At 39.4% G+C, this 24748-nt stretch overlaps 1 protein-coding gene across 5 annotated transcripts in view; it reads right to left on the bottom strand.

Annotated features, from left to right (window-relative positions):
• CHD7 (chromodomain helicase DNA binding protein 7) overlaps positions 1-24748 on the bottom strand; it is a 128292-nt gene that overhangs the window by 67883 nt on the left and 35661 nt on the right. For all 5 annotated transcript variants that reach the window (XM_018079987.3, XM_018079974.3, XM_018079980.3 and 2 more), the window contains one exon: positions 20623-22486. In XM_018079987.3, the coding sequence (XP_017935476.1) occupies positions 20623-22311 (1689 nt within the window). In that variant the 5' untranslated portion in view covers positions 22312-22486. The remainder of the gene's footprint in view (positions 1-20622; positions 22487-24748) is intronic.

Here is a 24748-nt window from a genome sequence, read left to right on the forward strand (position 1 = left end):
GGAAGACTTCCTGAGGTGCCGGTTGATGGAGAACTTCTGTCTTCTTTAAACTGACTTCCAGCCCAAAGAGCTCAGCAGCGTCTGCAAAGCAGGATGTTAAATGCTGCAGAGCTGCTTTTCAACAATGAATCACAGAATCATCGAATATCCTGAGTGGGAAGGGACGCACAAGGATCATCAAAGTCCAACCCTTAGCCCTGCACAGGACAGACCCAAGAGTCACACCATGTACCTGAGAGCATTGTCCAAACACTTCTTGAACTCTGGCAGGCTTGCTGCTGTGACCACTTCCCTAGGAAGCCTGTTTCAGTGCTCAAACACTTCTGGGAGAAAAACCTTTTCCTAATATCCAAACTAAACCTCCCCTGACACAACTTCATGCCATTGCCTCCAGTCCTGTCCCTGGCCACCAGAGAGAAAAGGATCAGTGCCTGCCCCTCAGCTTCCCTTCGTGAGGAAGTTGTAGACTGCAAAAGGACCAAACTGCAACAGACTGTAAGGAAATACACCAGGAGCAGATAGAGGTATTGCCCCAGTCTCATTACTCGGCACCACTACATGCCTCTGCCAGAAAGTCCTCAAACTCAACCTTATACACTTCACATCCACAACTATGTGCCTGGCTTGTGTGTGCACACCATAACATCCTTTCTTCTGGGCTTCTTTCAGTCTTCTGTTGCATGTTTGCCAGTTATGGGTAAATCAGTGTGGACTTAATGGTAGCCTTTTCTCCATAAAAGTATGAGGTTCTCACTTGAAGTTCCTCTGTCACGTACCTGAGAGCATTATAAGGCTCTCTGAACTTGATTCTGTAATACCAAGAAATCTACACAAAATCAAGCTGTTGGATTTACAAAGAGGGAATATATAGACTAACTTGGCTGTGGAACAGAATGAGGACTGCATGGTGTCTGACAGGTTTTAAAATATGTATAGTAGTAATTGTGAAACAGAACATCCTAATCTAGAAATTACTGACCAGCTGAAGGAATAACTTTTTTTCACCACCCCCTATCCGAAGTACGCAGGATCTATCAGGACTTTTTATGTACCATTGGAAATGCTGGATGAAGAATTTCAGTATGGCATTTAAAGTAACTTTTTTACCTGAAGCTATGAGTCAATATATGTTCTCCTCTACCCCACCCTGCCTTCCCCCCCAGTTGGATTTTAGGCAAAACACATTTGAGGTGTTTAATTCCAGATGTTACGGTTTTTCCTGGAGCAGGCTGAAAACAGAAACTCAGTGGAACCTACATCTAGGTTTGACTGGCATGGCTTGTTGCATGGCACACTGTTTTGCCATGCATACCTGCTGCAGGCAACCTCTTGCCTCTCTTCTTAGGGCACTCTAATGCAAGGGTCTTCAATGGGCCTAGCCCATCTCTGAAAAAGCCAACCCTCAGTGGGCAGCCTGGGGATCTCAGCTGCCCACCAAGCCCTTTCTTGTAAACATGAATGAGGGCAGCAATTGAAGAGTGCGACTTCATACAGTCATAAAACAGTAAGATACAGCAACCACCAGCAAAATGTTTTCAAAGGTATTTTTAGGCCACTACATTTATTAGCATATGGTGTTTGTTCAGGTACACTAGCAAGACTTTAGTTAAGATATAACTTCTCTATCACTTTCCTAACCCCTTCCTTATATATCATGGAAAACAAAAGCCCAGCATTTTTGTTTTAAAAGTTCTCCCAATCAGCTTCTAGACTTGCTAACCATCCATGTTTAAGAAGCCTGCACATATAAAAAAATGTATCAGTCACAGTTTAATAACAAACGTGCATCAGATGACAAGGCTGGTAAAAAGAGGATGCAAATCGTAGAGAGCCTTTACTAAGAACTTTATCACTTCTCCTATCTGCAAGCCTTCGTAAAAAAAAGAACAAGTTTTCCCCGAAGGTATAAATAGATACATATGTTCTAATAGCTCAAGGAAAGGGCAGTGGCCTTAGATGTTTAAGATTTCAATAGCTGTGAAAAGGACTATAACCCTTGAGTTTTTACTTATGTCCCTGGAAAGGAGGTCCCACTGAAGTCCCATGATACTTCGACAATACCATTCCTAGGTATGTTTATTAAATCACAGAACACTCTGAACTGTTCCATGGTTCGCAACAAGATTTTTTTCAATTTCAGATATTTTATAGATAAGTGTACCAGATTGAGAAAAATTAGCTGAAAGTATTAGAAGAAACACTACCGGACAGATATTACACTCTGTTTTCTGTTTATAGCTGACAAACTTTCAGTTCATCAATATTTTATGTAGATGACTGGCAATAGACCCCACTAGACAAATAATACAATACTCTTTTTCTTCCCTTGCCATTTTCCTCCTCTGCAAGATGAAGTTTTACTGCATCCACAATGAAAAGATGAAATCCCTTTTATTCAGTAGCTGAGCTGGTGACTTTTTTTTTTTTAAACTACAACTTGTACTCAAGGTTTTTCTGCTAAAAATTTTAAAAAACACACAATTCTCTGACCGTGTGGACTTCTAATGCCATAAAATACTAAGGAACCACCTAGGAATGAAAGTTAAATCAGTCTAAAGCAACTTTTTTCTTTTTATGTAATGATTGTAATCTTTAAGTTGGCTGACTTCTTCTGATTAAAAGGGCCTCATCTCAGAATTTCACCCAAAAGACCACATTTGGTAAATGTTTTCTGATATCATAAGATGATGTCTCATATTATCTCAACCTGTCTCTACTGTTTATGTCTATTTCAGATCTCAAAGTGTTTAACTGCTGCTGTTTCAAAGCATAGGTGAGCACACTTAGTACTAGGAAAATCATAACTTAAAATTATAACTTTTTGTTTTGACATTCTAAATGCCACTTCTGTAGTCACAAAGTACCACCACATCATGAAAGAAACTCCAAAATCCCAGTGCCACTATCACTTTTACTTCTATTAGATGTCCCAAATAGTTGAAGTGACTTTCCTAACCCATATTTATCCAACAATAATCTGTTCTTGTCCAGCAGAAATTCAAAAGCTTTCTTCAGACACTGGCCAATGAGTCACTGCGCAAGTGAAATAGTAAACATGTAATGTTGCCTTGAAAAAAAGAATATTTAAAATTCATTGTACCCCTAAGAAAACACACTGTAAACTATAACCATATTTTTATTTTTTTAATGGCAGTCTAAATTATTTAAGTATTCCAAATACTTGAAAACAAAGAATAAGTGTTGTTATTAAACAAATTTTATGTCCTATTGCTTAACCTTTTACAATAACATCTCTAACATACAGGGTGACTCTTTCCTAGTTACTTCCAGATTTGCTGCCTCATGTACTTTACAGGATGGTTTGGGGTTTTTTTTCCCTTTTCTGTTAAATTACATACTCATTTCTTTCTAACATGAGCCTCCAGTGAAGGACTTGCCATGGACTCTCTTCCTGAGAAGTGCCCAACCATGACTGCAAGAGAGCACCTACTTGGATAACTACAGGCTTCAGCATCAGGGCAATGCAGCCCAGTGTAACACACAAATAAGCCCCAAAGCCCATTACTATCGCTCTGGCCATGGGTAACTCCCTATCCCTCTGTCTTGGTTTACTCATATGTAAAAAATGGAGAAAACACGCTGTAGGAGAGTTTAGAAGATGAATAAATTAGTGGCTGGGGAAGTTCTTCTGTGATATGATTAAAATTACCATTTAAAAAGTTCATTTAGGTATTCTTTACCAAGATATGAAGAGAGACACTGCAGGAGGAGTCAGCCTGTTTCATGAGATTCTGTGATATTCATTATCAGGTTTACTGGATAAATATACAGTAAACAAATTATCAGGCCAAACCTCAAATAATAAAAACAAACTAATTAAACATCTACTTTATCACAGAAGGCCTTCTGCAGGTAGAAGAAAGGAGTCAGAGAAAACATGGTTGCATAAACAGATTACATCCTATTTCATAGGCATGAGAAACGTGTAGTGCCAGTCCTACTTCAGCTCTTTCCTAACTCCAGCTTTGCAGCTTGCCATCATTCTTTACACACAATCACTTAAAATAGGTGTATGAAGTTACATAGTTTAACATTTTCTGTAACTTACTTAGTTCTTTCTTGATACTTACTTTTAAAAAGTATATACAAAAATTACAACCAAAGACTTCTTGCTAACTGGAGATACAAATAAGGCAGACTAGGCAGATAGTAACAAACAATTACAGTTTTCTGAATGCCCTCATCACACCCCTCTTTTGGAGGCACTGATGCTTACAGCAATATAGATACTTAAAAGCTCTAAGGTGTCCCATATGAAGTATGAGGGAAAACAACAAAAGAAGAGTTAAAAGCTACTTCTTTATATACATATATATTTACTACTATATACATATGTATTCGAACATTTAACTTTCAGTGTTTAAATTGCTTGTACTGATGTCTGACTCCCTTCCCAAACGACAGCTGTTTTCATGTTCACTTTCCACTATCTTAAAAAACAAAAATGAACCCAAACCAACCCCCAAAAACGAACCCAACCTGCAACGGGGGAGAAAAAAAAAAATAAATCAACTAAATCATGCCAGTTCTCCCCTGGGTACATACTCAAGAATTAACTTTTCCCATCCTGTCACGTAGAAGGTAATCAGTCCTCAGGTTAAATAATTTCTATGAAGATAAAACAAAACACAATGGAAAGACAGGTGTTTCCTCTTCCCTCCCGTGTTTAAATAGAAAAGGAAAATAACCTGAAAAAGTAATAATTTGTGCAATGGCTTTCTTATATTTTGTTTTCAATGCACTCCTAAATAGTGATGGAAAAGCAGTAATTCTAAAAAGGTCTCTCTGATTAACCAGCCTTTAAACACCTATAGTTGACCAAGTCATGGAAATCAGAGGGCAAAAGGTACAATATATCTTCAGCAGTGATGCATTTTATACCAATGACACCTATTTTATGAGAGAAAAACTACTGAAGATTTAATGGTGCCAATTAAAGAAGCCAAGAGTTTGCATGGCTCAATGGCTGAGTCATAGACCTTTTCCCCATAATAGGTTCCATTATAGTCCTGAGCTCAAACTGTGGGAAGAGGATTGCAGATGAGTAAGTGGAATTAGTATTTTTAAATGTTATAAGCAAAGGAAGGTGTCCTTTAAGCATTATGCAACTGCGTCCCTGGTAGCAGTAGTGCAGCTTGTGCTTATTCACCACTGTAGCTTTGAGATCCTCAGAAATTTGTGGACACCTTGCAACTTCAAAACACTATCACAGAAACTAAGCCCATCAGTGTAGCACCCTTTCAAATTTAAACAGCATTTCATATGCATTTCTAAAGTTGAAATATTCCAATGCTTGTAATTTTTGTGCTGTGTTATTACCCATTTTTTTTAAGTCATTTATATTTACGTAAAACAACTTAAGACTGCATAGCTGAAGACCAAAGTAGTTTGTACTTAACCATATGATGTCTCTAAACAACTGGTGGGATGTACAGTGAGGAAAAGAAAATTAAAATGTTGATGTGCATCTCAAGATCACTTCCCAGGGAAGTATATGTGCCTGAGTACAATGTTGCACAAAATTCTGATCATCTACATCAACAACAGTTACACTTCAGACATGGGTACAGATTGCCTTGAAGAAGTCTAAAGGGAACCTAACTTTGGACAGACTGCTATTTATCAAAACATTGGCAGATCCTAATAAAGGAAATAAAAATAATTACAATCGGTAAATTTGTACCAGAGCAAACTGAGTATAAAACCAGTTACTAATAAATTTAGGATAGAACGTCATATGCCTGTTCCAACATACAAAGTAATCTGATTTGGGTAAGAATTTTAAAAAAAAAAAGGAATACTGGGAGCAAAAGCCAAGTGATCTTTAAATTGAGGCTTGATGAGGTTACAAAAAGCAGTCCATAAGATGGTACTTGTGACAGCTGTAAGCTCAACTCAATGTCCCAGACAACCTTTACAAGTATTTTGCTCCTAATGACTGGTGACGGTAAAAATCAACAGCAAAATCTTGTTTACATTAAAAAATAAATGCATTTTAACAAATGCAATTTGGAATATGACAAACACTGAACATATTAGTTCAGAAAAGAGTTAAATATGCTTAGGATTAACCATTTATGTTTAATTTTCTAGGGGAAGAAAATATCTATTAAACAGACTAACAGGACTGGTAAAACAAGCTTCTGGTCACAGAAATTTTATCTTCAGACCTGCAAAAAGGGGTTGGTTACCCAAAAAGCTTTTATAATTACACTGGTCAACACAGTCAGGAAAAAACTTGAAGTATTACCTCCTTTATAAGCCTTACTTCACACACATCCTCAAGTTATCACAGCTATGAACATGATGACTCAGATACCCCAAAGAAAACCTCTGTGATTTCAAATGTTTGTATTTATAACATTTTTTCCTTGGCTAGGAATTGTCTTTGTATCATGACTGTCACAGAAAATGCAACAGTGCTGTTTAAAACAGAAAAGGCTACTTATTAAATAAAGATGCCACAGTCCCAGTATTCTTTTGCAATAGCTCTTCTATTCCCTAGTTTGGACAATTTTCCCCGAACATTGCAGAAGTAATTTTTATTTTCAAGTACTCTTAGACAACAGAGACTTGAGATAAGTAGAAGTAAGCAATTTATTAAATTACCAGTCATCCATCATTTGTTCATTTACACAGTAACATTACTTAAGTATTAGTGATATATTTGTAAGGAGTGGGTTAGTACAGGAGGGTGCTTGCATCCAATTGCTGGGTATGTGTCTTAAGTTGCAACAGGAGTATCGCCCCTAAAAAAGGCTCCTGAGAAAATTTCACCTCTTTGTAATGTTGTGTTGGAAAATTTGTTCTTCCTTAAGAGCTTCCTACACACAACATCCCTAATACAAAAGATCAGAGTCAACGAGGATAAATGAAGATAGAACAAATTCTTCCCTCAAAAAAAAAAAAAAAATTTCTTTTCCCTAGAAAGCACCCCAGAGCTCCCAGCTCAGAAGCCCAAAGCCGGCTTTGAGGTTTCTCCTGATCAGTTAGTTTCAATCTAAAACCCCTTCTCCCACTCCCATGCCCATTAAGCAATTGAGTGCTTTGCTTTGGGCTAAGTTTGATACAAATTGATGTAGAGACAGAAAGAAGCAAGAGTTTTTATCTTTTGTACCTATTAGTAAGTCAGACTTCTGCAGTTAATCACTGAAAGAGTAAGACAAACCTGCAGATCATACTTCAACTACTTACAGCCCAAGTTTTCTTGGATATATATATTTTCCCCCCATAATGTATTCTTACTTTCATTTGTGAATACAAGCATCTACCTCTTCAGCATCTACAACTCACAGAACATATTACTGAGTTAAAAGGCAAATATGCTAACCAAGATTTAAGTAATTCTGTATTTGTGACTTGCAAGAAATAAACTGATGGTTTTCTAGCATTGAAAGTAGATATTTTCACATGCAATGCTAGTATTCTTTTTATGTACCAATCTCTAAAGTTTTGCATGATAATTTTTGATTATCCAATTAGACACAGTCAGTAAAATCACTTTAAATGCAGAAAGTCACTTTCTGAAGCTGCAGTGTTTATATTTTGGATATGGTAGAAGACAAAGCAAAACTAAGGACTACACCCAAAGGCTTTTTTGCCTTTTTGAGGACATGCAAATGCAGACAAGTCAAGAAAGTGTGCAGGAATTGAGGAACAAGCAGTGCTTACTATTCTCAAGGTAGAGCTGCTGAGGCAGGCACCCATCAGAGCACCAAGCAGGCGTGGAGGACCTTGCCCAGGGTTGTGGGGGTGGAAGACTGAGGAGGTTTGTGGTCACCTCTGTAACCCCAGGCTGTTACCCATCTGCACATTTCCACCCTTTGAAATGGAAACAGTGATTGCCACAGTTTGCCTGAGCCACCAGCAAATTCCCAATGATTCAAATTACACAAAGGTTATCTGATGGATGGTATGTATCACAGGCTAAAGTAATCTTTTTCTAGCTGGTTTACTAATACTCACCTGTCAAACTCCAGTAACTGGTTTCATGCTGACACTTTCCACTACAAGATTTACATCTTGACAGAAAGGGCTCAGTTATGCCCAGTTCCCTTCAAATCCAAAGGTAAATATAACATATAACAAATATCACATTTTTAGTATATGTCTTCATCAGTCTTTCTGTGTCCTTTCCAAAAAATGTGGCACTATACAATCCATTACTTCCAGGTCAGGTGAGGATACACCATCTGGAGCCAACACAGAACACCCTTCTGAAGAGATCATAGAATGGCTTGGGTGAGAAGAGACTTCAAAGCCTATCTAGTCCAACATCCTTGCAACGAGCAGGGACATCTCCAACTCAATCAGGTTGTCCATCCAGCCTGACTTTGAATGTTTCCAAGAATGAGGCATCCACCACCTCTCTGGTGAACCTGTTCCACTGCTTCACCACCCTCACTGTAAAAAAATTCCTCCCTTATATCTATTCTAACTCAATCTTCTTTTAGTTTAAAGCCATTACCCCCTTATCCTATCACACCAGGACCTGCTAAAAGGTCTGTCCCCATCTTCTTATAAGTCCCCTTTAAGTACTGAAAGGCTGCAATAACATCTCTCCAGAGCCTTCTCTTCTACAGGCTGAACAAACCCAACTCTCTCAGCTTTTCCTTATAAGAGAGGTGTTCCAGACTCCTGATCATCTGCATGTCCTCCTCTGGACTTGCTCCAACATATCCATGTCTTTCCTGTGCCAAGAACCGCAGAGCTGGATGCAGCATTCCAGGTGGGGTCTCACAAGAACAGAGCAGAGGAACAGAACCACCTCCCTTGACCTGTTAGCCACGCTGCTTTTGATGCAGCCCAGGATATGGCTGACTTTCGGGGCTGCAACGCATTTCGCCAGGTCACGTCCAGTCTTTAATCCACCAGTACCCCCAAGTCCTTCTCAGCAGGGCTGATACCTGTACTGATACCAGGGGTTGCCCTGATGCAAATGCAGGACCTTGCACTTGGACTTGATGAACATCATGAGGTTCACACAGACCCATTTCTCAAGATTGTCCAGGTCCCTCAGGATGGCTTCCTGTCCCTCAGGTGTGTTAACCACAGCCCTCAGCCTGGTGTGGTCTGCAGACTTGCTAAGGGTGCACTTGATCTCACTGTCCAAGTCATTGATGAAGACACTGAATGGTACTGGTAACACAACACCCTTTTCTGTAACAGGAGGTCTCTGCACTTGGCTTTACATTGAGGTGTAACCACTGTCATTTCAGACACCAGCCTGAACAGATCCCTTCAGAAGTGAGATTTACATTACACCACAGAACTCTGTTCTGTCAAGTTTCCATCTCCCCCTTTTTTTATTGTTAATCTGTAAGCCTCTAGTACAGGAGATGTAACTCTCTCTATAAACTTCCCATACACATATTGTTGCTTATCATATAAACCTGCTCTCCTTAATCAACTTTCCCAGACTACAAAAAAGTAGTCTGCAGGAGACTTCAGAGGTACACAGACTGTGGTTTGAAAACACCAACTTAAAGAAATCTTAACGGATACATATGAGATACAAAACTAAAAGTGATCACCACTAATCAACTGTATTTTTCTCTTGGGGTGGGAAAACAGCAGTTCTCCATATGGCCTTTTCATTGCACTATTTTATTAACTTCAACATGACAAAGTGGGCTTCAAATCATAGACTTGTTAAAAATCCTTTGATGTTGTATTTGCTGCCCAAGATTCATTTATGTCAAAGAGCCCAAGATACTTCTCAGACTCCAGTTCTATAGTCCCAGCAAAAAATGAAAATAGCCTTTGAATATGTCAGCTATAGCATGTCACTGGTAGGCCTTTCCCCAGCTCCTCTAGTAACTGAGCTAAACTAACAATTAAATCAGTGTCATTAGAACTTGAGGGTGAAGAAAGAAAGAAAAAAAAAAGCAACCAAAAATCCCACACTTTGTTTTCCGTGGACAAACACCTACCTCAGCACCAACTTGATCTGCACCAACTGAGTTAACTCTTAATTATAATGTTTAATCATACTTGAGTTATCCAACCAGTTTGTTCTATGAAACATCTTATCTTTAGTGCAGATATCTTCTGTATCCTAGCTCCAGCCATTCTTTACACAATGTATAGTAAAATGTAAAAATCCATATACTCAGGTCCTAAATCAGATGTGCCTACAGCAATATCAGGTCTAGATTTTGGTTTATATTGTAGTATTATAATGGAGAGATGTGTCTAAAGCAATCCTTTAACTCACCCCTCACTGCTGTAGCAGTTTCTGAGTTACATTTTTCGTTGTTGTGCAGGAACCACTCTGCCATCCCCCGCTCGCCACTGCAGAGCACTTCCCAAAGCACATCCAACAGCAAAACTGGCAGTATAGACACCAAACAAGCAATCTGTGCCAGTCAGCAAAAAGTCCCCAAATCCCAGTCTAATGCCTTATGTACAGAATTATCTGGTTTTCAGCAAGTTTTCTTGAAATATTTCAAAGGAGGCCTGCTGAGAGAAACACTTAGAACCAGGCAGTATTCCAGTATTGCAGGTGTTTATCCTTATATCCACATCTGACAATGCTTGCCCCTGTAAACAACTGCAAGGTCTCATTAACAAACTGAGATACAAATAACAACTTTAGACTAGTTTTAATGACTACATATTTCATACAGTTGTACAAGAAAACTGTGATGTCAACTTTTTATGGTAAGGTGTCACTTTAAATTCAAACATGCACCGTGTATTTATTATAAGCCTCCCACTATATTTAGCAACAATTGGCTGGTACAGAAAGATTTCTTCCAAAAATAAAATAAAGGACTTCATATCATTCAGCACTCACATGTAAGGAAAATTACAGTATTATCACAGTTATCAGAGTCTTGCAGGGCCAAAAAAGATATGAAGTAACAGAATGCAAGTGGATGGAGGGCCATCTGGAGAGAAAGGAGATGTAAAAGGAGAGTGGAAAAAACAGAGTTCATATCGACTATTAGACATCAGGAAGTTTGTTATGAAGCTTGTTATGAGTCCTCTCTTCTCTTTCCTTACAAGAAGATTACACCCAAAAATCTGTGGAACTATTAACTTCTCAGTTACTGGAAGTTACAGAAACATAATAAAACACAACTGAATTAGCACAATTAAAATTGACTAATTTTTTCAGATTCAAACGATTAAATTATTCAGTCTGTTTCAAGAAAGAAGTCTACTGTAAGTGGGTATACATTCCTTTTGGCACTCCCTACAACATGCTATATCAATATATCAAAGATGCATTTGTTTTTCTGTACTAAAGAATAAATGTCGCATTCTTGAAGACAAATATTTCTAATTTTCCCAAATGAAAAGGTTAATAATATGCCACAGAAATCTGCCAAGTTCCAGAAGTCAAGATTTTAGAAGCTGAGATTGTGGACTTCCAGTACTTATAAAAAAAGAAGGAGAGGAACTTTTTACACAGGCAGATCGTGATAAGGCAAGGGGGGATTGTTTTAAACTAAAAGGAGAGGATTTAGATTAGATGTTAAGAAGAAATTCTTTACTCAGGGTACCAAACAGAGAGGTACCGAACAGATTGCACAGGTAAGTTGGAAATGCCCCATCCCTGGAAGTGTCCAAAGGCTAGGTTGGGGCCAGGAGCAACCTTAGGTAGTGGGTGGCATCCCTGCCTGTGGTGGGGTAGTTGGAACTAGATCATCCTTATGGTCCCTTCCAACACAAGTCATTCTATTAGCCTGTGATTTCTTAACATTTGGTTTCTACAGCAGCAACCCTTGCAATATGAACCCATTCCCGGAAGTTCTTAATTTTTGTGCTTGTTCAGCGTAATACAAGACCTGCTGTCTCCTAAGATTGGCTAACACAGTAAAACCACTGAGGAGTACAGGAAAGAGTTGTACCCAGATCCTCCGTACTGAGGAAGAACAAAAGCAAATAAACAAAAGATTCCTCCCAACAGTAAAAAATCAGAGATCCACTTGTTTTCTTCCACATCTTTTATATAACTGCACTACTCTCACATTAACCTCTATAATTACCAAATTCCTACACAAGAAGTACGATTTCCTCCTTTGAACTGCTAAGACCAGTTGTCATAGTCTTCTTAAGCTGCATTTGTAAGACAGAGCAGTACTGGAAGGAGGGACAAGGAGAGCAAGGAGGTGACATGTTTTAGAGTAACAGATACCTAAGTAAGAACTCGAATTGGGAATTTTATGGATTCGGGTTTTGAATAAATAACAAAGTTTATGCTCACCATCTACGTGTTCCTCTTCATAAACAGGAGTAACACAATTTTTAGCTACAACAACCTTGCCCAGGAACAGAGAAAATTCTAACTAAACATATAATGCATGAAAAACAGTAAAATCAGAAAGAATGTTGATTCCAGAGTTTATAAATCAAACCCACACTCAGACCACAAGTCGTCCTGTGATAAATAAAAATTTAATCTGAGTTTTATTTCTAACTTTCATGCTTTTAAACAATTCTCTATGCTGAAGAAAAAAAGGAAAAAAAATCCCTTTCAATACTCAAAGAAAACAACTGATTGACTGGTACTGGAAGCATCTTCCCTCATTTCAACGCACATGACACACACACCTAACAAAACTGTGCCAAGCTCTTTGGTAGAAAGGGGATGTTCTTTCACCTCTTCAATAACAAAAGAGCTGCAAATACTTCAGTTGGAAGAGGAAAACAGTTGTCCTTTTCTAAAATCAAAACACAACAAAACACCACTCCTGAAATCAAACCAGTCACTTATATTTGTGTGGACTAAAAAAAAGTTGGGAGAAGTTGGAATGTGATCAGTTTGTCACTAATTCAATAGAAAAAGACAAAGCCTTGACTTCTAACAAAAGTTTTAATTTATCAAAATTTAAGGGAGAACTGAAGGGCTGGTTACTGAGGGCAAGTGCTACAAAAACACAAGCTGTATAAGGGTACTAAAAAGCCTGAAAGGGTATTAAAGGGCCAGAGAAAGAGGCAGTCCCCCTTTTCCCCCAGCAAGCATTCCCACTCCCACACCACCACACCAGCTTGGGTGATCTTGTGGTCACACAGCAAAGAGATGCTGGGAACATGACCTGGCCAGAAGTGAGCAGGCCAGATAAGCCTGTTCACCCAATGATCAGGCATGCTGATGCAAGGAAGGAGCTAACGTTCTGTATCCCAGACCTCAGCCACCTTTATTTGCATGGATTTATTTTTTTAAGCAGATTAGATACTGAGAGTTACTGAGTGCACACAACTATGCTGGGAAGCTGTCAGTGGACTATTTGCCCACAGCATGGTGACACAAAGGTACACCCTGAAGCAGCGTGCAGGGCGGTAACAGGCACCACTGGACCAAATGGCTACCTCTGGCAAGGGCTCAGTAGGCAGGTGACTCAAGCAGGAGGAGAGGTGGAGTGACTACCTAAACTCTGCCCCCTTTTTAACATAACATTGGCCATTTCCTCTCTGTTCCTACTGCTCTGTCAGCTCAGCCTTTCACTGACCCTTCCCTGATCACTGCTTCCTGCCTACCCTTCCTACTCTGGTCCCAAGAAGCAGCTTCACCATCTTTAAACCACATCTCCAAACAAATTTAATGGCATAAAAAGAAAGATCTGTACAAATAGATGCTTTAACCACCATGAAAAACTCAAGGGTGTCAATCTTGCTCCTTAGCTACCAAACTTTACAACTCTGTTGCCAAAAGAAGTCTATAAATATTTATAGATGTCATCTCTATAGAAAAAAAACAAACAAAGAAACGTGTTTGTTTCCAAACCCAGACCACATTATCACTAGTAAAATACATGCATCATCATACAATTGAAAGAACTGAATTCTGAAAATTCAAAAGTGAAAAGCACTGCACTGAGGAGAAAACAACTTCTATAGGCTGAAGTTAAAAATTACACTTCAAAGTGATGGTGTTCCATCATAGCAAGAACTGAGATATTTATTCTCCACAGAAGAAAAAAAGAGGACACTTACACAAGTTTGTGACACTTGCATTCAAGATACAAGCATAGGCATATTAATTAAAAATAAATGGATGCCTTGAATTCCATATGAAAGAGCAAGATAGAAGACTGGGAGGAGGATCTATAATAAAAAGGTAGGAAATTATTACTTTGTCTGCAACTTGGTCCTTATTAGAATTTCTACTGTATTTAAAGAAATAAAAAATAAATGTAAAAAAAAATTTAAAATCAAGCATTTCTCCTTTCATTGGCCCTAATTTTCCACCCTTGTAAGTTTATATAACTTACTGATAATACTGACAAGAGGGTTTGTATTAGACTATCAGCCTTCAATTGAGAAAAAAAGTCTTCTCCAAAACAACAGATTTGAATTTATTTAAATAGATATAAAGTAATAGAATGTGTTTGGCCATGGGAAAAATGACTGCCAAATCCCACTGGAAGTGACCATCAGCAGATAAGAACACTGTACTGAAGTACTGAATAGCAGCATAAATCTAAAAATATTTCTAGTTACGTGATTCCTCAGATAACCCCAATGATTTCAGGAAACAATACATTCAGGTTACCAACATATCATAGAAACTTTCAAAATATTCATGCTGAAGAACAAGTCTGGTAACTCTTAAGCCTACAAACCAGAATGCTGATGCAGAGTTGTGTTTTTATGCTAATGCTGCAAACTGGCTTTACCCAGAACTTCAGAGCAGATAATTTAATGGCACAAATTATTTTCATTATAGTCAAATCATGGCACCCAAGGGAAGAAGTATTCCTGAAATTGCTTGTGCCTCCCCAGCAGTAAAAAAAGACAAAAGAATTTATAGCAAAACCACCTCAAAACTACGAGTCTTTGGCCCAAAGGCCTATTCACTGAAGGATCCCTCAAAGCCCTTATTTACAAAAGCACACACAGCCTTTTCAAGGGTGAGAAAGAAATTAGTCTTTGGACATTGCAATATTAACTTTAGACTTGAATATAACTGAGGAGTTTTAAAACATGAACTTTTGTTGGACAAAGTATTTCATATTAATTATTATATCCTTTGCACGGGAGCTCATGGATGGATCAAGTTATAAGTGTAACACACTATTCTAGTCCACAGACGTGAAATAACATCAACACCTGAAACACTCTTATGTCTACTTTTCTTTTAGTGGGAAAATTATAATGAATTACATTGCATACATTGCTCAAATACAGGAGTTCTTCAGATCCTCAAGAAAACATAGTAGAAGCCTGTAAACGTTTAAGAAAACAGTAGTTATCAACCTTTACTTTTAAATGAATACTACGGATTTTCTTTGCAGTTTTTCTTTCATCTATCACCCTCCACAACTTCTGATTTTGCCTGTTTTCTACATAAATTTTACATAAATACACACATACATTCATGCTTATCTATATATAAAATCATATACAATTGTAATTAAAGTTCAGTATTAGTGGGGTTTTGATTTCATTTAGTCAGGCAGCTTCAAAAATCTTGCCAACATAGACTAGTTTGCTGGTCTATGAATACTTAAAAAGGGAAACTACAGTTTCTAGGACTAGCCATGAAATTTTGCTGAACACGCAGCATATAGAGTACCCCAAAAGGCCAGCTAGCCATCATGTGAAATAGCCTCTGTGTCAAAACAAAAAGTACCCAACAGTGTTTGTACATTTTTCTTAAAAAAATTGAACTTGTTCTACTTATCAACAGGAAAATAGTAAAAGAGTTAAACACCTGAGGGATTAAAAAGCAGTTCTCTGGAGATATGGGAAATTGCTTATGAATATTAATTAATGGGAAAAATCTTAACTATTTGAAATTATACCATTTCTTACTTTGTAAAATTATAGGAAACATGCTGAAAGGTAATTGCTCATGTGAAGACAGTAAGGAGTCAATCTCTTCCTTCTTCTCTTAGGCATTAAAACAAATACTCAGGAGAAAGTCAACTTCATTTTAGTGTGCCAGCAAGTAACTGACTTAACCTCTACTCTCTGCCCGGTTAAAATATTGCATCAAACTACTCCAGCTGACAGTAGTTTTCATTAATATACCTCTCCATTCAGGTACATCCAAGTATAAATTAAACTGAGGCGGCAACTCAGGGTTTGAAAATACAGGAAGGGCCTGTGAGAGGGGTGACCCAGCTGGTGACTCAGCAGGACTTTCCCTGCCTCTTCCCCTGCAAGGGAGTGCAGGAAATTTCAAAGGAATGTGTTCATACCAAACACAGCTATGAGTTATGATTTAAAGCAAAGTCACATGCCCACAGATAATAAGGCCAGCAGAGTAAACCTGGCAGTGAACCTTTAACACACACAAAATGAGTTCCTTCTCCACTAGAAGCTGGAAACTGCAACCTGGTATCCTCCAACACTGTTGGTGCCTATCACTGAGCTCTACCATTTAGTCAAGCATGGAGGCTATACCATACCTGTTTGTCATTTAAATACTCCTGTGTTTGACTATAAATAATGTAGATCGCATTTGTGGAACATGATTAATGAACAGAACTCGAAACTTCAGCCCACACAGTAGCTGTGGGTAAATAAGAAGTTGTGTGTAATAACACACCCAGGACAGCCTATTCTTGGCAAAGAAAACTCCTACACTTCCTCTACCGCTAAAAAAATGCTCTGAAAATAATGACATGTAAGAGCAACTACACAGCATTAGACCCCCAGAGGCCTGTCTAACCTGATATCCCCTCTTTGATAAAGTATGTGGAACAGTACAAGAACCAGACACACACACAGTAGATGCAACCCAATAACAAATTCTCAGCCACTTATATACAGCACAGATCTGCTGAGCCAAATGTGGTGTCTTCATGTTTATCAAATGATGATGCATTTTTCCATGCAACATCTCAGAGATCAGCATCTTAATGTGCAGCTCTGAGCTCACCACCTGATAATTTGCTGAATACCTTAAAAGAATTAAAGGAGACAAAAGAGGTGACAAATAACCCTTATTTCACATTCATCCTCTTCATCCACCCATATTACTCACAATTTTAAAGGCTTTCACCATCTCTCTCCTTCCCTCCCCCCCAAATTACCCCCTTCTGTGCTTTTCCAAGTGTTACCGTATTTTCTGAGGCCTCAGGAAGGGACCCAGAGCTTCACAGCACTTGCCACACCAGCATACCAAGCATACAGATAGCAACGTGGTAACAATCCTTGTTTTGCTCTCTACTACTTCCATAACAATTCCTACCAATTTATTTCTTCGACTATCATAGCACACTTTCACACAGCCATCTAACACCAAGACTCTTTTCCTAAGGAGAGGCTTTTGCCTGCCATTTCACTGGCCAAGCACTACAGAATCATAAATGAATTTATGTTGGAAAAGACCATTAAGACCATTGAGTTTAACTGCAGACCCAGCATTACCAGCTCCACCACTACACCAAGTCCCTAAGCACCACATTCATGCCTTTTAAAATCCTCCAGAGATGATGACTCTACCACCTCCATGGGAAGCCTCTTCCAACGATTGACAATCCTTTCAGCGAAGAAAATTTTCCTAATATCCAATCTAAACCTCCCCTGGACACACCTTGACTCCCACTACTTATAGTCAAGTGACTGACACTCCTATTATATTTCTAATTATTTAGTTTCACTCTTGTTAGGGTCTTTACCACAGCTGCACTTGACACTCTGCTTTGGGTAAATTGACAACAGCAGCAAACTTTGCCATCTGACTTTTCACCCTTCTCCAGATGATTTATGAGCATTTTGGAGAGCACAAGCTCATGAGCCCAACACAGATGCCTCCACTGTGAAAACAAACAAGCTACTCCTACTCTCTGCTTTGCACCTTGGTGGATTACCCTGCAACAGCAGAACCCGCCTTCTCACCCCACGGTCACTGAGCTCTTCTAAAAGCCTTTGGTGGTGAAGAACGTTTCAAAAGAGCGCCTGAAAAACCACACCAACTGAACATCTCAGCGCTGTGCTGGTTCTTATGGATCTATCAAACTCCACCGAAGCCAGCAACTCACTGCTAACACAGTCCTAAAAACCACGTTTAGTTTTCAGCTATTAATCGAAACCAGATGAATTGTCAATCACCAGCTTCATCTCCCAGCCAAAATAATTTGCAGTTTTGCACACAAAAAAAGAAATAACAAGCCTTGGAATCAACACAGCAATTTCTTTCAACTTAAAAGCAAAAGAACTGCACTTTCCTTCCAACATATCTAAAAACAAAACAGTAATTTGGTTAACCACAAGTATTACAGCCTTCCCATGATAAGGCTAGCTTCAAATCACTGAAAAATAATTACTAAGATGGCTTCTGTTGATTTTAAAGTACATAGTGATTTCCATTTCACTGACTATATTAATTTTGTTGATTCATTTTATACAAATAAAAACAAACCAGTCATTTAAATAACTGTTCTTCAGTGAACAGCTTTCTGCCTACTGACATGGAAGGAAAACCATGACACAGGAAAGCTACCAGTTCTGTATTCCGGCTTTAGAACAGGGGTTTCGCACATCTGCATTTTTCCCCAGGGGGTGGGGAGGAGTTGAGTTTTCGTTGACTTGAACAATATTCATTTCATCCAGACAGATTTCAATGGGAAATACCTGCCTGTCAAGAATTTCATTACTACAGTCAGGGCTCAAACTAACTACTTAATGGGCAAGTATACTAACAATAACTTTTACCAGATAAAAACTTCACAGAAGTAGGCTAACAGAGAACTTGGCTTGTTACAACTGTTTGAATTACTGATTTTAATCAAATAACTAGAGTTATCATGTGGTTTTCCTCTAATTATTTAGTTTCAGCACTTACCTTTCTTCAAGCTATTCATCTGCAGTTCAGCATTTTGTAATAGGTTGCATAGCTCATTTAAGGGTTGAGCTGTTTGCATTTTACCTCTTCACTGATTAAAGGGAAAAAAAATGTCCCAAGAACATTTAAAAAGCCTGTCCATTCTATCAGTAAACCTTCTTCCAAACCACCTTCTGATGCCAAAAATAGGCTTGCTGGATTATCAGATGAAAACAAGGAATTAATGCTGGTAAAGACCACAGTTTTAGGGCACAGTCCACCTCAAGTCTTTCCTCCCACATCCCCAGCATCACTAGTCGTGAAAGATCTCAGTGACACTGGTTTTTGTTCCTTTACAGTCTTCTAAATCTTACATTACCATTTCTATGATTTTCAAGTTTTTTCTGCTAGATGTGTCAGCTCTTGTCTTCAGGATAAAAACAATCTTATACTTCTTTTTGTCATCCCCACTGTTTTTCATACCAATTTTGAGTAGGGCAGGGAAGAAAAATATGGTTTTGAAGATATACTCTGCCCCTTCCAGAGAGCTTCCTCCTCCCTCCCAGAAAGACAGTGTACTTTTTCCCCTTGCCCAGCTTAGTCCCTGATCTCCCTTCTCCACCCTGCAGCACCTCCAATGCTCCCCCCTCCTCTCTTCCACGGGGAATGTGGAAGCCTGTCCCAGCTGCTGAGCTGCTCCACCTACCACTCCTTGGCAGCTGCCTCTCTGTAGCGCATACATCTGATTCCCAGACCCACCTCATGCTGTGTGGAGCAGCGAACAGAAGCAGCCGGCAGGCAGCAGTGGAGGGGACTGCTGAGCAGCTGCTCCCCGCACAGGCCCAGGACACTGGCTAGGACAACTGTTTTTATGATTTATTAAGTGTATTGTAGCCTCATATCATTACGACTGCATTCCAGCAATTGTCTCCAAATATTTATGGGCAGAGCTACTTGGTATTAATTACTGACTGCTTTAAAAAAAAAAAAAATTAGAAGTAAACCTCTGATATCTTGACCACTTATTCATTTGGTACCAAAACCTCTTGAATGCTGACTGAGAGAGCCACAGGCAAACAATGGTAAATGTGAAGATCACAGAAAACACTTTTTCGGCTGAAGTTTAACATACTAGCAGGTAGTCAAACCGATAAGCTACAGAGAATCAAGATGTTTTACCATTTTTAGCTTTTAATTAAAAAATTACATGGAAGCAATACATCGCCATTGAAATCTGGTAGATCAGAGACAAGGTAAAATAAAGCTTCAATTCTATTCAACAATTCATTGAAGCCTCAGATTTTATTTCAGACTATGATTCACATATGTTGTCTTCTCCTTGCATAAACTGCTGCCCCATCACTTCTCAGTTGCATTACTTAGTGCTGAAGAAGTTCACACTGGAAATTTTTTCAGATGTAAAAATTTCAGCTTTAATTTAAAACCACAAAACATTCCCTTAGAATTTAAAGAAAACCATTGGTTTGGCCAAAACAAACGCACTATAACACATACTTCTTTCTCCAAGTTGCAAATACAAAAATTAATAATTTAAATGACAATTCTCACACGTGCTTTCTATTTTCCCCTCAAAGGAACCAACATGAAAAAAAAGAGTAGGTATTCAGGTATTGTACTGTTGCTGTATCAAATTTCAGCCTATCCATGATGTTATCCTGTAAAAATTACATGAAAGATGTTAGCAAGCCACCTGAACTTCATTTTACCTTCAGCCTCTGTACACCAAAAGAGCCACATAACCAGTAACAAACAAGGGAGTCAAACAGGAGCAGCTATTTTGAAACCATAGTTCTTATGTATCCTGAAATGCACTTAAAGTCATTTAAAACATTTTCCACTAATTGGAAGTAGCTTACCTGAAGGACAGGCACTTTTTGTGGTGTGTTTTGTGGTGACTGGTGAAGCTGTGCCCAAGGTTGATGATGAGGATGTGGGGGTGGTGAAGACTGGTGATGTATCCCTGGATGAGGCTGCATGGGAGGACAGGTTGGCATTTGCTGTTGAAAAGACTGCTGTTGACTAGGAAGCTGCTGGCCAGATATTAGTCGCTCTTGTATTGCTTGTGGATCTGCAAGGCCAACACCTGGACAACCATTTGGTCTCATGTGCCCACCCATCTCCCGTGGTGTTGAAGACATACCCATAAATGGACGATTCTGTTGCATGTTTCGGGGGCCCATATTCCTTTGTCCAATTCCCATGGCACCAGGGGGCTGGTGTGACGGTTGAGGATGGGGTATATTTGGGTAACTGCCAACTTCCATTGGTATTCCAGCACTACCAGGTCTAACCTGTGGAGGAGGTGTACCTGCTGGATTACTCATTGCTTTCATAGGTGACATGGGAGGTGGAGAGGCATAAGTTCCCTGAGGCTGTGAAGGGTGCATAGTTTGCGTGTTCATTTGGTTAAGTGAGCCACTAGGGTGGATGGGCTGCTGGTGCATTAGTCCTTGACCACTGTTTGATGGAAATCCGACAGCATTTGGGTATCTTGGTACAGATTGATTCATTGGAGTGTTATTTGTAAGGCCTAAATTCTGATTCATCCCTGTATTATTAACTAATCCCTGATTAAGGTTACTGTAAGGATATCGAGAATACTGCCCTGAGTTGTTTATAGTAGGTGAGGGTACCGTCTGGCTCCGAGAACTAAAATTAAGTGTTTGTGGCCTAACAGCACCCTGCTGGGGAGGATTAGGGGAGAATCTGGGACTGTGGGCTACTGATTCTCCATGGAGAGCAGTGGGGGGATGGTGGTGAAATTGCTGGACTGAGTGTCGCAAAGAAGGTGCCATACTGGGATTCTGCTGGGGCACATGAGACAAGTGGCCAGGTCCTGAGGTGGCAATGAAAGGGTTTCCCTGATTGAGGCCTTCTTGGCCTTGAGAAAACTGGTTCATCCTCTGCTGCTGCGGCTGACTGTGCTGCTGCATTGAAAAATCACCACGAGCCATGTAGTTTCCCATCTGCTGCATGTGCTGAGGATGGCCCTGCCCAGGGGGTCCGGAGGGTGCCTGCGGTGGCTGTGTCGGTTGCGGCGGCTGCTGCTGCTGCTGTTGCTGCTGGTATGGTGCTCTTATCTGGTCTGGCACTTGAACTGCCCGTGGTCCCCACATGGAGCCACTGTCTACGAAGGGTTGCCCGTGTCTTTCGTTCTGCATGCCGGGATAGACTCCCATCTGACCACCAGCACCACTGCTGTGAGGAACCTGAGGAACCGGAGGGTTGTGATACTGCGAATGAGGAGAGGCTATACCATTCCCAGGGGCATTGCTTATCATCCTGTTCGGCTGATCCATCAGGTGCATTTTCTGCTGTTCGTATTGATTATAGTGATCAAAATGGGTCAACTTGGCTTGATTTTGATTTGCAGTGGGATGATGAAGAGATGACTGTAAAGTGGGAAATCCTTGATCCATGGGCATTTGCTGCCCCATAGGATTCACTGTATTTTCAGGATATCCACATTCTCCAAGACCTTCCAACCCTTCACTGAAAAGATTACCATCTTCTCCAAACAGACTCATCATTCCTGGATCTGCCATCTTTTTTCAGCACACAGCTCCTCAGAGCTACAACCAGAATGCTAGTCTGTGCTTCACCTCGGTGAGGTGTTTTGTCCTCAAAGCCTTTAATCCTCAACTAATCTCCTTCATGTCATTCCATATTTCCTTAATTCTTTTGGACCACGCAGTGTCAGGCAAAGTCTGGTTACTGCTCCTAGAAAAAGTGGGGGAGGGAGGAGAAAAAGAGGAAGATATTGAAATAAATAACATCAGCCAACATAAAGAAAAAATACTTGACTGATTTTTAAACAATCCTAGCTAGTTTCAGCCCCCTGAAATACATCTTAAAAAATCTATTTCACTTTACGAAGGATTCAATAGCTTTATCAGAAGCTTTATTATGATGGAGAGTTAGGAAGCAAGCAAAACACTAGCCTTAACCTTAAATTAATCCATTCACTAGACTTCCTAGTGCTCCCTTCTTGGGTGGAACAGAACAAAAGAACACAACATGCAGCAGCAGCAGCTGCCACAGCAGGTAGGCAGATGTATGAATATAGCCAGGCAGCCCATCTGCTGAACTAAAGCCCTGAAAACGCTCTAGTTACCAACAGCATGTCCTTAACCTTATTCCCTTGAGCTGCGTAATCAGATGAGCAAGCAGAAGCACCAAGTCTTACAATGAACTAAAGTTAGTTATACGGACAACAGATTTTTCAAGTGCACACAGACACAACCCACTAAAATATACCAAATCCCTAGAGTTAGCCTTTAGGAAAGAAAAAAAAAATAATTTTTTTAACACTCACAGTTTATCTTAATTTAACAGATTTGTAAAACTGAAAGACAATGCCTCTTCCCAGTTAAACAAAACTATATGCTCAATTTGTGTAAGAAAATTAAATTCAAAAGTTTCATTCACAATCCCTATTCTAATTTCCTTCATGATGGTAACAGGGAACCAGTGTCACTGAAGTTCATTACTCATCTTCAGGTTATCATGCTACTACTGCAACTACAGCACTTGAGAAGAACAGAGAAGTTTTGTTCTCTCCAGAATTATAATCTTGAATACTCACTCAAGAGAATTGGTAATGGGAAAAGAATTGAAATAATAAGAAGCAAACCTAACAAGGTACACACTTGGACTTGGAGGGCAAAAAAAAAAGCAACACACAGTAACAGAGCAGATTCAGAAAAGTTTCCATTCAGGTTTTCCACAGGGAAGACTGCTCTGTTCTGACATGTGTCCCCCATTCTCTCCCCTCAAGAACTTGTAAGATTTTGTTTGGATCCATTTACTATGAAAAATGCTGTCTTTTCTTCTTATGATCAGAATTATAAATGCTATGTCTTACATCTCAAAACAAACGTTTAGACTAGTCAAGGGAGCCTATTTACACAGCAAATAAAACCAAATATTTTTGCATCTTTGTTATACTTTAGGAGCAACTTTACTTGCAGATACCAACTCACCCTTTAAACAGCAACCAAAGTAAAGAAGATTTACAAGTTTGTGCTTTCACATCTTGCATTTTGTAGTGGAAGAGAGATACCTTCAGTCACTTAGGATGCAAAATGCCAGGCCACACTACTTGACTGAAGGTGATTTGTCCCAGACAAGTTTTAGGGAGAAAATATCAGCACATTTATTACCCTTCTTGTAGCCACTGTCAAAAGGACCTTCTACAGCATAAAGCAGAGGGCAAGAGGAAAAGCACAAGCATTTATCACTCCTCTTAAAATAGCATTTGAATGTCACCTTTAAAACCACACTCTTAAATCTCTTTAGTGCTCAGCTGGGATATTAACACTTATATTCCTAAATCACTTGGAGGTAAACTCCTATGAGCCATCTTCATATCTCTAATGCCTATTTTTTTGTTATTTCATTTCCATTATAAAGCAAAGCCATCTGTAATATTTACCACCTCTATCAGTTTACTAAAGCACACCCAGTAAGAAAGTTCCCACAACAAGGTGAGAAGGAACCTCCTTCACCACAAAAGACACTTTTGCTATTAGACTGCTCCAGAGCAGACTACAGTCATGGTGAAGACCCCTGACTGCTTGAGGACTTCTGGCACTGCTACTGCTGATGCATCAGGACCTGCCAAAGCTGTACATCAGCGTGTACTGAGAGTCTCCACCTAATGGAATGGTCTCTTTGCTTGGAAATGCTAAAAAGCATAGTGCAGAGATACTGTTACCTGCCAACCACTGATATAATCTGGGCAACATCAAACATGAGCTGAGCAGAGGATCTCACCCATCCTCTAATGTGTTTTATAACCACAGAGTTATAAACATGTAAGAATTTTCACTCATTATATAAATCATGCCTGCTAAAAAAATCTTTTTTAAGACAAGCATGCTCTACTCTCCTGAAGAACTAATGAAACTTTCCAATAAAAAGAAATGAAGTCCACACAGAGGAATTCTCTTTGCCATCTGCTATAGACAAAGTAACTGAGCA

Source organism: Manacus vitellinus, unplaced genomic scaffold (genome assembly GCF_001715985.3).
Source record: "Manacus vitellinus isolate BGI_N305 unplaced genomic scaffold, ASM171598v3 scaffold_1_pilon, whole genome shotgun sequence".
NCBI classification, from domain to species: Eukaryota; Metazoa; Chordata; class Aves; order Passeriformes; family Pipridae; genus Manacus; species Manacus vitellinus.